This window comes from Silurus aristotelis (genome assembly GCF_946808225.1).
Source record: "Silurus aristotelis genome assembly, chromosome: 28".
In the NCBI taxonomy this organism is placed as follows: Eukaryota; Metazoa; Chordata; class Actinopteri; order Siluriformes; family Siluridae; genus Silurus; species Silurus aristotelis.
The window spans coordinates 10,347,161-10,360,454 of record NC_139601.1 but is presented as its reverse complement, the minus strand read 5'-3'; the positions used below and the strand labels follow the sequence as shown (position 1 = coordinate 10,360,454).

Sequence of the window (13,294 nt, the reverse complement as noted above, 5' to 3'; positions counted from 1 at the left end):
TATTTATATATTTATTAATATGACATGTATAGTAAAACAAAAACTAGGCCAGGGTTTTCAAACGTTTTGGTCACACAACCCCAAATGGACATTATATTATTTTAGTGACCCCAAGCTCTTATTTGCTTACTTCTTTCTACATTTTTTTTAATTTAGGACTACTACAATTTGCCCCAAACAATTCAAGTTTGGATCACAGCTTTTGTTTTTTATATAAAAAAAAAAAAATGCATGTGTGCATGTGGAGCACAGAGGGATAATGGCTTTTTTTAAGGGTTTGATTTGTGGTGCTGGAATTGCGGATTTGCTCATAACAGTAATCCAAATACACACTCTCTCACAGTAGCAACAGCTAGCAATGTAATAATAATAAAAAAACAACTCATAGTTTGTGATAGCAGCTTTAATCAATCTTCACGTATTTTCATGTAGCAATAGCAATAGTTATTACTTGACATAAGATACTCTTCATTCCTAACAAGCATGTTTTGTGTCATCTATAGGAAATTAGTGGAGGTTCTACTAATTGCAGCTTCCTGCAGAAAAGTAAGGAGATGTGTGAATATTTCTTTATAACAGTAGATTTACTATACAAGTCATGATGATGATGATGATGATGATGCCGTAGCCTGTGTTATCCCCTCATAAGGGAAAAGATGCACTGAGCTGCATAAACAGTTTACTAATAGAACAATACAGATTCATCTGGCACTTACTGATCATCCAACTAAATAAAACAGTGACTACAAATTCCAAACTATTCCAGGACATTTCCAAAACTGCTTCCCTTTTTAAAGAACTTCCACTTATTTCCTGCAGATTTCACAAAGCTTTCTAAGTTACGGTATTTATGAATGCAGAAAAGCTCACAGAAATGCATGAAAAATAATCAACAAAGCCAAAAAATGCTAAAGCATTAAAGGATCAGATATTTAATCACTATCTTTTTTGCGAAAAGTATTTTAGAGTAAAATGCGAATTTGAATTTAAGAAATACAAAATAAAACGCGGTATCTGTAATTATTTGCAGGATGTTTTTTTTTTTTTTTTTTTTACTGGAGCAACACAAGATTGTTTCTTTATCAGAAGGTTACATTAAATGCTTGTATGTTTTCAAAAAGCACTGCTTGACAGCTTTACCAAACATCCTGTCAGGGCCGAGAGAATGTCCGATGTTCAGAACCTATAAATATGCTGTAATCAACTGTTGTCAACTGGTGGACCGTGGTCTGGCGGCTGATCCAGCAAAGACTGAACCAAGTACTTAAAAGAATACTGTAGCAGAGCTGACAGACATATGTGAAAACAACTGGCCATTTTTGTGATTCCTTTGTTATAGTTTTATACAGCCACATGCATTTTTGAAAATGATTTCAGTGAAAATAGCTACAATAGCTACAAGCTACAATGATACAGAAAGTCACTTTAAGTTTTTTTTGTTGTTGATCCCTCTAATAAACGTTGAAACTGACAAAAGAGATGTTTCTTTTTAAAAGTGAGTGAAAAATCAAGAGTGTGGTTATTCACTCTTCCCTCTCTAGTACACATCAAAAGTTGTAATATGAAGCACTACCACTAGTGCCTTTTTTGTTTTGGCAGAACAATGACATTTGCAAAATAGTATTAAACCCTAAACTTGTGTGTGTGTGTGTGTGTGTGTGTGTGTGTGTGTGTGTGTGTGTGTGTGTGTGTGTGTGTGTATATACACACTGGTGTGAAAAGGTGTTTGCCCCGTTCCTGATTTATTTTTTTTTTTTGCATGTTTGTCACACTTTAATGTTTCAGATCATCAAACTAACTTAAATATTAGTAAAAGATAACACAAGTGAACACAACATGCAGTTTAAATGAAGGTTTTTATTATTGAGGGAAAACAAAATCCAAAACTACATGGCCCTGTGTGAAAAAGTGTTTACCCCCCTGTTAAAACTGGTTTATCACACCTGAGTTAAATTTCTCTAGCCACACCCAGGCCTGATTACTGCCACACCTGTTCACAATCAAGAAATCTCTTAAATAGGACCTGCCTGACAACGTGAAGTAGACCAAAAGATTTTCAAAAGCTAGACATCATGCTGAGATTCAAAGAAATTCAGAAACAAATGAGAAAGAAAGTAATTGAGGTCTATCAGTCTGGCAAATGTTATAAAGCCATTCCTAGTGCTAATATTCACAAATGGCAAAAACATGGAACAGTGGAGAACCTTCCCAGGAGTGGCCAGCTAACCAAAATTACCCCAAGAGCACAGAGACGACTCATCTGAGAGGTCACAAAAGACCCCACAACAACATACAAAGACCTGCAGGCCTCACTTGCCTTAGTTAAGGTCAGTGTTCATGACTCCACCATCAGAAAGAGATCAAGGAAAAATGGTCTGCATGGCAGAGTTCCAAGACGAACCCCACTGCTTAGCAAAAAGAACATAAAGGCTCGTCTCAATTTGCCAGAAAACATCTTGATGATCACTGAGACTTTTGGAAAATACTCTGTGGACTGACGAGACAAAAGTTGAACTTTTTGAAAGGTGTGTGTCCCATTACGTCTAGCGTTAAAGTAACACCGTATTTCAGAAATAGAACATCATACCAACAGTAAAATATGGTGGTGGACGTGTGATGGTCTAGGGCTGTTTTGCTGCTTCAGGACCTGGTAGATTTACTGTGATAAATGAAAATGCTGTTTTCCAAAAAATCCTGAAGGAGAATGTCTAGCCATCTGTTCGTGACCTCAAGCTGAAGCAAACTTGGGTTCTGCAGTAGGACAGTGATTCAAAACACACTAACAAGTCCACCTCTGAATGGCCAAAGAAAAACTAAATAAAGACTTTGGAGTGGCCTAGTCAAAGTCCTGACCTGAATCTTATTGAGATGTTGTGGCAGGACCTTAAAAAGACGGTTAATGCTCGAAAACCCTTCAATGTGGCTGAATTACAACAATTCTGCAGAGATGAGTGGACCAAAATTCCTCCACAGCGCTGTAACAGACTCATTGCAAGTTATTGCTTGATTACAGTTGTTGCTGCTAAAGGGTGGCCCAACCAGTTATTAGGCTTAGGGGCAAACACTTTTTCACACAGGGCCATGTAGTTTTGGATTTTGTTTTCCCTCAATTTGATCATCTGAAACATTGAAGTGTGACAAACACGCAAAAAAAAAGAAATCAGGACATATATATATGTGTGTGTGTGTGTGTGTGTGTGTGTGTGTGTGTGTGTGTGTGTCTGTGTCTGTGTCTGTGTCTATATATATATATATATATATATATATATATATATATATGTGTGTGTGTGTGTCTATATATATATATATATGTATGTGTGTGTGTGTCTATATATATATATATATATATATATATATATATATATATATATATATATATATATATATATATATATATACATACACACACACACACACACACACACACACACACACACACACACACACACACACACAAACACACACGTGTGTGTGTATATATATACATATACATACACGACATCCCAATACTTAATACCTAATTCCAATACCTTAGTGTTCGTGTTTATATTATATTGCCTCTTTTTATTCAGAGTGCAGACTCTTCAGATGAGGAGTCACTTCACATAGACACAGAGGCCAAGCCAGAGGTCAAAGGCCGTAACTCCAAGACTTGCAAAAAGAAAGGAGGCAGCGCAGCAGGGATCTTAGACCTCCTGCAGGCCAGCAAGCAAGTGGGTGGCATTGACTACAATAACAGGTAAACCATCCTCATCTAATTTACAAGAAATAACTTTTCTCATTAAAATAAAATTAAAAATAATCTGCCCTGTAAAACAGTGTGATTAATAAATCAAATTGTCACATTTGGTATCAGACATATAAGGCACATTGAGATAAATTATATTTTTGATAGAAAATTCAGCAATAGACAATCAGAAACAAAAAGTACAGTGGCAAAAAAAAGCTCCATGAGATGAGTTTAGTTCAAATAAAACCTTGTAAGAGAATGCCCACTCTACAGTGTATGTTTTTGGGAAGTGCAGATATTTAGCAGCAGAAGTAACTGCAGAACCAAAAGAAACAGCGGGCTAAGAGGAGTTTGGAATTTTAATAGTTTTGAGGTTGGTATACAGTAATCCCCCGTTTAGTTACGTTCCAAAACCGCCTGTGATAAAAGAAAAGCCATGATAAAAGGATGCCACCCCAAAAATGCTATTTTCTGTTTACAGTGCTGTACTGTATTAACATTTTACTTCATTTTATAATTAATAATGATATTTTTATTAATACATTTCATAATTTCTACGTAAAACTCCATAAAGCAGTAAAGCGGGGGATTGCTGTATATAGGAGACAATGCCTACTCTAATCAAGGTTTTTTTGTGCACAAGCAAAACAAGTGTTTTCTGCTATTATGGTTAGTAAAACCTGTTTTTTTTTTTTTTTTTTTTTTTTTTTTTTTTTTTTAAACCTTTTACATAAACTGTAGAAATATCAGTTCTTCTGTTTAAATGTGTAATAATTGAAAAACGTTGTGAAAACATAACCTCAAATTTATACCCAAATTGTGTTGGAAAGGAATAGGGAGACTTTAAATGTCTGAGCTTTATATATATATATATATTTATAAAAAAAAATTTTCAACAACAACAAAAAAGGTTTTTAATGTGGGTAATCCAACAGACATTTGTGCTCAGTCTGCTACGTTTAACTCAGCTCCACATCACTCCTGCTCTCCTGGGTCATTGACAGCCTACTGAGGAAAGACAGACACACACACACATAGACTGGCATTTACACACAGGTGTGGACAATCACTCGCTACCTGCTCATTCTGTCCGACTATTCGTTCCCTTCTGCAAGCGACTCTTGAACACACCCCTGCAAAACGTTTTGTTTTAAATACGCCTTCTTTTTTTAGTGAGTTATTTGGTCAAAATAAAGAATTAAGGTGAACTGGACAGAGTTAGTTTAGCAATATTAAATGTAATTAACAAATGTACATATCATGTTTGAATGTAAATCTAATTTAAACCCGATATAATTATTACATGCCATACAGCAAATACCTTGGTAAAGGAACAGTTACATTATAAACATAATATATGAATATCTGGCTCCAAATTCCCCCATATCTCAATCCACTCTTGCATCTGTAAGATTTTTTTGTCTTATTGACGGTGGACTTGCATCAAAACTTAAGAACTTAAAGCCTGCTAATGCTTGGTGCCAGATACTATAGCACACCTTCAGAGGTCTGGCAGGTTATTGCCTCAACAGATCAGAGCTTTTTTGGTGGCACAACGGGGACCTACTAAATAATAGGGTAGGTAGTTTTAATGTTATAGCTGATTGGTGTGTATGTATAGTTACCACTTTGTCAGCAGTTTACATGTGTAACCACTATTTGTTTGATATTACTCCACTATTAATTTGTCAGAATGCAGTGAATGCTTGGGGCCATTCTTCTTCATTTTACTGCTTGTTGTTTTGAACCGTTTTTGATGGTCTATTTCAACTGGGCTGAAATCTGCAAATTGGCAGAAAGCTAAGCAAAGGAGAAAGAAAACATTGCTGAAATATGTTAATTTCTCAAATTATTTTTTTCTTGAACTGTATGACTGCAGATTGTGTAGCGGAAATGACTGCGCTCAATTTCAACCACATTAAACAAGCACTTTTTTCCTCATTGTTTCAGCTTACTGCCTAATGACTTAATAGGTGGTAATCTGGACAGGAGAAATTTGTATTTTTCTGCTTGTTTCCACCGGCTGGAGGCAGATGGAAGCATTGTTTTTTTTTTTGTCCTGCACAAGGATAAAAACACCTGGATCCAATAATTTGAATGAACAACTGGCTTAGTGGTGTTTCAATTAAAGACTTCAAAATATTATGCCAAGTGTGTGCTTTTATGTTACTAATTTGTGAAGCCAAGTAGTCTGTTATATACGTGTAATTTCACCTGGGTGTGTAACCACTTAGGTTAAAAGAACTATAGTAAGCTGTGCTTTTTTATTTTTTTTATTTTTTATTTTTTTTATTTTTTTTACATTAGTACCCCTGGTGGTCTAGTGGTTAGGATGCAGCGCTCCCACCGCTGCGACCCGGGTTCGATTCCCGGTCAGGGAACCATCCCCAGCCACTCTTAGTGCCGGTCCCAAGCCCGGATAAATTGGGGAGGGTTGCGTTAGGAAGGGCATCCAGCGTAAAACATGTGCCAAATCAAACGTGCGGAGGATCCGCTGTGGCGACCCCTAACGGGAGAAGCCGAAAAGAAAGTTTACATTAGTACCCAGTAGTAGTCAGAGAGCTATTTGGCCTTCTAATTAAAAAGGTTTAGGGTAAACGCAAGGAACTCTAAAGGCTTCCTGTATGTGCAAGTATAATGAGATTGTAGTAAATAGATGACATTTGAAACATAGAAGTTTGCCGTTGCAGTGACTTGAATCCAAACATTTTACTTTTATGCTGCTCAAGCAGACACACCCTCGGCTTTGAGTCTTTATGCATTTTTAGCTGGCTATTTCTGGACTTGTCTGTCAATGCTCTGACCTATCCCATCAGTCCTAGCTCTTTTCCCAGTCTCCACTTTTTCCATTTAAGAAAAAAAAGCTTTATTTTTTTCCCAACAGTTAAAGATTTTTTTTTTTTTTTTATGACAAAACAAAAATGAATTCAGCAACACCACATACACACACTGCCTGTAGTGGAAAAGCTTTTCTCAGCGAGTTTAGCTAAACTGTTGTCAGTGTCCCAAGCCACACCATCAATCCTAATCATATATGATTCTTTCTCTGTAAGTGTTTTTCTGCTTGATTTTCCTTCCTTGTTATAACTTGTAAAGCTTTTAAAATCTTACTGCTAAATTAGAAGTAAGAGGTGTACTGTACTTTTTTCTTACTGGACTGTCTAGCTGCTGGTTCTTTTTATGCTCTTCTAACTCCTCTTTCCTCTCCACTTAGAATCTAGAACTCAATAATTACAAGATCAACTTGAGATTAATGTAATTGTTTTCTTATTTGTGTTGTGTGTTGATGAACTTATAGTCAGCCACCTGCATCCCCAAGTACACAGGAGGCCATCCAGGGCATGTTGTCTATGGCTAACCTGCAGTCCTCGGACACCTGCCTGCAGCCAGCCTGGAACAACAGCCAGGCCAAAAGCAACTCTCACAGTGGGACGACTGGCAAAAAACCTGCAGCAGCCAGCAACAGCAAGCGTCCCTCAGCCAAACGACCTCCCAAAAAACCACGCAAAAGCAGCAGTGTGGACAGTGGCGACATGTTTGATGATGACGATGACCAGGACCACTTGGATGCCTGCTTCAAAGACTCAGACTATGGTAAGATTTAACATACGTTTTCAGCAGCATTTATGAGTGTCCTAATTTTCAATGACTTTGCATGTACTGACCCAACTTCTCAGCTAATTCATTTTCAAGGTATATCTGACACATGCTTAAATTCCATTTCTTTGAGTCTGCCACCTCCTAAAATGCCAGTAGGGAGGTGAGGTATTCATTCAGAACATGTTCCCACCTCACTCTTCTAATGTTTCTGAGATAAGGTCTGGATCCACTGTGACCCCAACCAAGCTATTAAAGTCAAAACCAAAAACATGGAGGAAAAAAAAGATGGTTTACACATATCTTTTGTCACTGGGTAAAACTGTAACAAAACATAGACTTAGTATTCTACATTTCATGATTTTAAAGCTGAAATAACAGATGCCTTTATGTTGCCTTCCAAATGGGAGAAATACCAATCTGAAGCAAAACGGTTGCCTAATATACTGCTTACCAAGACCATTGTTTATTGAGTTCAATAAAGTGGCAAGCAAATAGGTTTAATGTGACATAAACATTAACAGTATTTTCTTACTTAATATCTCAAAGTATATTATAACTCTAAAGGTAAAGTTGTATTTCTGTCAGTGCTTGAAATAAAGATCCCTCCTGCAGAACCAAGAGAAACAGAGTCATTTACAATTTCAGTTGCGTTTTTAATTTAGATTCGGGAGGTTCTCATTAGAGCCAAGTGACAGGAGTTTTGTTTATTCCGCATGGAAGGATCTCCAAATCTTGTCTTTTAGTTCAATTCCAACAAACTACTTATTCAGCTGGGTGCTTCCTGTGAACCCTTTCCAAAAACAGCAAGACCATTAAAAGCCCCGTTAATAATCCATTAGCCATCGTTCTAAACTGTTGTTTTAAATGCTTTTTGATCTGATACCCTAATTAGTCATTACAAGCACACATATTTGCAATCTAGATCACACTAGGGAACATTTTATCAAGCACACTGGCATTTTTCTCTACTGTAAACAGATTTTTTCAGCCTTGATAATTATTGAAAATTAAGTGTTTTTTCATGCAGGAGTTCAAAGAGACTAGGTACATTAGGCAGCTGCCTTGCATCTGTCTCATGCTAAGCAACTATTTCTTTGGTAAATTTTGAGTACCGGAGTTTATTAAATGTACATTCGAATACCCTTCCCCTTTGCAATTTTTGTATGTATGTGTACACACATACACACATACACACATACATACATACATACATACATACACACACACTTTTTCCCTTTTTTTTATACTGTGCTTCAATTTTATTTTGATGAGTATTGAAATCTGCTGAATTGTGTTTGCTTCAGTTTACCCTTCTCTGGAGTCTGAAGAGGACAGCCCAATTTTCAAATCACGGTCAAAGAAGAGGAAAAGCTCAGATGACACACCATACAGTCCAACAGGTATGGTTTATATCATGCCTGTCCAAAATATTCCCCTTAGGCTTTTTCGAAAATATAGGATGTTTCTGGTATGAGATGTGTAAATGTTAAATTTGTCCCTTGTGTGTTTTACAGCACGCGTTGGGCCCTCTGTACCACGACAGGAAAGACCGACACGTGAAGGGGCGAGGGTCGCGTCTATTGAGACTGGTTTGGCCGCCGCCGCTGCCAAACTCTCTCATCAGGTTAATAACTTCCACTTGCAATTTTTGTCTTCAAAAAATGTGTGTGTAGTGTAATGAGGAGAATAGCTCTTCATTATGTACAGCTAATAAAATAATAACAAATAGTGCAGTGTAAACACCGGAGATAATAAATCGCCAATCTTGAACACATTTCTTTATTGAGAGCAAATTAATGATTTAGATCTAACTTATATTTAACAGCTCTTACTAAATGTACTTCAATAGAAACAGTAAAGAAGTAGCTGCTTCTGGTTTTTGACATAATTTTCATAATCTGATGTAGACATAATCTGATGTAGTGGTCTGTGAATTCTTGCAGAAATCAGGGCCGGCAAATGGTTATGCTGTTACTCATGCTCCCCGTATATCCTTTAGGAATAGTGAGTTTTTTTCCTTACAAGACGACACACAGTAAACACGATTGGTTGACTTTATTTTTTACCTCTATTAAGTGCTGGTTAATGAGATGTGTAAGGCCCTTTATATATCTTGAGTGTTTCTACATAACCATGGAAAAGAACATTCTGATCCTGATTATTTACTGTTGGCATTTATAGATTTATTGAAAAGTAAAATGACACCGCTCTTAAAGTCTTTGTAGGGATTATATACATACCTGTATAATACAGGCGTATTTCTCAGTTCCCAGAAATTTACAGGCCTTTTCCAAAGACCTAGATTACCCAAGGTCCCCTTTTGGTTTTATACTATTGGCCAGCCTTAACTAAATGATCATGGATTCTCATTCTTCTGCTTTACTGTAATCAAAAACAATCCTTATTTCTTTATTTTTTTTTTTTTAATTAAGTCAGCTACTGGCTTTATCTTAACACACTGTACAATAGAATATAGTTTTTCTTGTATGCTTTTTACAATATAAACTTTCTTAAAACTTTCTTTATAGTCTTCAATAGACTCAGGAATGAGTGTCAAGGAAACCGCTAAGGTGGGAAAAGCTTTGAAAGCACCGAGGCTTATCAGGGGCCACTCATTCTCCTCTGTCTGTTGCTTCTTTTTGGTATGTTTTTTAATGTGTTCTTGTTACAGGAAGAGCAGCAGAAGATCAAGAAGAAAAAGAAGAACATCAAAAAGAAGCCGGTGGTTGAAGAGGAGCCTCAGAAACTATCTCAGGACTGCAGTTCTCCAGAGGCGACCGTGGACTCAGAGGGCAACGCGGCTGAACAGGAGTATGGCAGCGGAACAGTCAAGATAGCCGGTGGCTCACAGCCCATGGCTCCAGGAGTCTTCCTCAATCAGAGACGTCCCTCCACTTCATCTCCAAACAATGCCTCAGCACAGCCAGCAAAAGTGGAACGTGCCAACTCGACAGATGCCAAAGGTAAATGTAAATATGAGTGCAGTTTTTCTGCCTCACGTACAGACTACTTCAAATAAAACTTCTGCAAGAAAATTTTTATGTATTTCTTGATTGCATCTAAGGACAAATACTAAAGATCAGCATTATGATTGTGTTTTCTTTACATTATTAATGTTGCAATCTGGCTATTTTTAGGCCTGAAGAGATTTCAATGGTAATTGAACACAATTCCTGACTTACAGGTACTTTTAACATTGTTCTGTTTCTTTCCCAGCCAAGCGGCTAAAGAAAGGCATGGCCACAGCCAAACAAAGACTTGGAAAAATTTTAAAGATCCATCGGAACGGGAAGCTCCTCCTGTAACAGGAACAGTGGAGGGGATTTGACATTTTCTCCTGATGTTCTTATGGACACAATGGACAAGCTAATCCGATCCCTCCCTCTCTCTCTCTCCCCTCCCCCAAACTGTGGACAAGAACAGAAAGACGGAATGGGGGTGTGCGAGCCACGCAACTTTTTCGATTTCTAAGAAGAGCTTAGGTCAGAATAGGTTTTTGCTTTGACTTATACTTTATAACTTTCAGATATTAAAAAATGTACAGAATACCTGCTATTAATATTTTGTAAGAAGAATTTGTCTTGTTTTACTACAGCTGTCAGTTTATCAGGGGTTGCTAAGATATTATAAAATAATAAATAGCAGTCATTCCAAGATTAAGAAAGTATCCCTCGCATGTATCCAGTTGCATGCATGCATCGGTAGAGAGAGCTGGGACAGGGGTTCAAATCCAGGAATTCATTTCTACTCTTTGGATGTGGCTTATCATTGTCTTTTGATGCTGAATAAGCATTGCTGAACAGGTTTTCTTTCGCTTTTTTTTTTTCCTTTCATTTTTACTGCCCCATACGAGTCCATCTCACCACGTTTCCTATTTTCGTGTGGTAAAAGTATATTTCAGAATGAGTTATTTTTGTTTGCAGAGCACTATCACTAATAATATTTATTGACCTAATATAATTGTACGTCATAGATAGTTAGAGGAACGCCAAAAGGCACTTAAAGACATCAACAAAGCACAAAACCGTGATATTGTGATTAAAGGTCTTTTTTTTTTCTTTCTTTCTTTTTTTTTATTTATTTTTTTATAATAACTGCTACTGTGAACCATGGACTGATCACTTTTTTTATAGCCAAATTTAGTTTCAAGGAACTGAAATCATCAAATGAAAAAAAAAAAAACCTTTCTGTTAATTCAGTACATGCACACCAGACCCATTATTTAAACTTGTTTCTTACGTTATAAGATTTCTAAGCATTATGTCCATCACACTAATCATACAGGTTCTACTGATAACTGCTAGCAACACTTGCAATTTCTTTCCGGCCAATTTTACATTGCTAGTCCCTGTGACTTTTGTATGAACTGAGCTTCATGTTGCTTTAATAATAGAAAATGTAGCTTTTTTTTTTTTATTCATTTTCTAATAAATAAAACAAAAACACTAAGTAGATGGGACCTTGAGCTCTGATAAGCCTCATCCACATTGATGTGCATCACTACGGTAGGGATACTTTCTCTTCTTTGTTGGTCTCGCAGGCAGCACCCATTAACCCTAGACTGAAATATGCATTTATATTGCTTCACAGTACAGTATGTAGAATGTAGCCTGTATATAGCTTTTTAAATGAATACGTTTTGTATCCTTTTTCCTTAATACTTCATTATACATTTTTACTAGTTTTTTGCAAAGTGTAAACAAGAAAAATATATAATAAATATATAGAAATAGTAATTTCTTTTTCTTTTCTTTTTATTATTTTTTTCTAGATACACAATAGCTGAGCTTTTTTTTAATTTTAACCATCTTATTTTGTCCTTTTTTTTGTTAGACAACGGTGTTGCCTGGAGAACAAAAGCATCAATATAGCATACCATCTCATATGGCCTTACATAAACAAATCTACATGTATTGTATTGAATCATTTACACATCTTCAAGGGGGGAAATGTCAAGTCAAAATGAGAGTTTCTACAACCAGCCTCATGTTTTGGGTTCAACTGCCCTTACTGGGAGTCAAAGTTCTTTTACTAGCACCTTGTGAAGTGTTGTCTGTGTCGGTGATGTAATTTATTAATGTTTGTAGCCTTTTATACTTGTATAATTCTTATGAGATTTTGTTTTAAATATTTTATCAGTGTGAAAGCCCCATAGAAAACTTATCATCATAATGCCTTGTTGAGTTCCACAAAACTCATTATTGCCTTTTATTTGAATTTTGTCACCTGAAACAGGTCATTTTGTTTGAATTGTTACATTTTATAACTATAATTATTTTATTATTACTATTATCATCGTCATTGTCGTCATCATCATGCAGCTCTTTTAAAAACCTTATGCCATGAACTTTATTTTGATAACAGAATATGTACATTCTCAACAAGGTTTGCTGATTAATTGCAGTGTTTCAGTTATCAATGTAAATCTTGTATCCACCTTTTCTGGAGTGAAAAGCACTCAGATCGATCTTTGTCAATGGAACTATTTCAGGTTTTATTTGTACAAAAATGTGTGTTGCTTTGTTGTGGTTTATTTTTATATGTTCAAACCAATTAAACACATCCACTGTACCAGGGCAGTGAATGATACCTCTTATTGTGGTGATGTGGTACTTCATCTATTTTATTTTATTTTTTTTGGTGCTAATGGTAATTCTTTTTTCTCTCAATGATTTGAAACATTTCAGCTTTTTTTCTAAAGCACTCATAGGACGACATAAGCATTACTATAACAGAGTTCTTCTTAACTCCTAAATCTGATCATTTAGAAAGTGTTGATTCATTTTCTATAACAACATGCCACTGACTACACCAGCTGTAACCTGCTCATTCTAATGTTATCAATTTAATTCACGGGGATGTTTATGGCAGACCTTCCAAATACTTGTTCTCTATAACACTTCATATTTTTACTAAAGGCTGAGAGGAAACGAGAGGCTGTTAATGGATTGAATGTTTATAGCT

At 36.2% G+C, this 13,294-nt stretch overlaps 1 protein-coding gene across 1 annotated transcript in view; it reads left to right on the top strand.

Annotated features, from left to right (window-relative positions):
• Positions 1–12,926, top strand: part of phf2 (PHD finger protein 2) — a 48,353-nt gene extending 35,427 nt beyond the window's left edge. The window contains exons 17-22 of the mRNA XM_083534072.1: positions 3,573–3,739; positions 7,029–7,324; positions 8,635–8,730; positions 8,845–8,954; positions 10,002–10,293; positions 10,547–12,926. Of these exons, the coding sequence (XP_083390198.1) occupies positions 3,573–3,739; positions 7,029–7,324; positions 8,635–8,730; positions 8,845–8,954; positions 10,002–10,293; positions 10,547–10,635 (1,050 nt within the window). The 3' untranslated portion in view covers positions 10,636–12,926. The remainder of the gene's footprint in view (positions 1–3,572; positions 3,740–7,028; positions 7,325–8,634; positions 8,731–8,844; positions 8,955–10,001; positions 10,294–10,546) is intronic.
• The last annotated feature ends 368 nt before the right edge of the window (positions 12,927–13,294 follow it).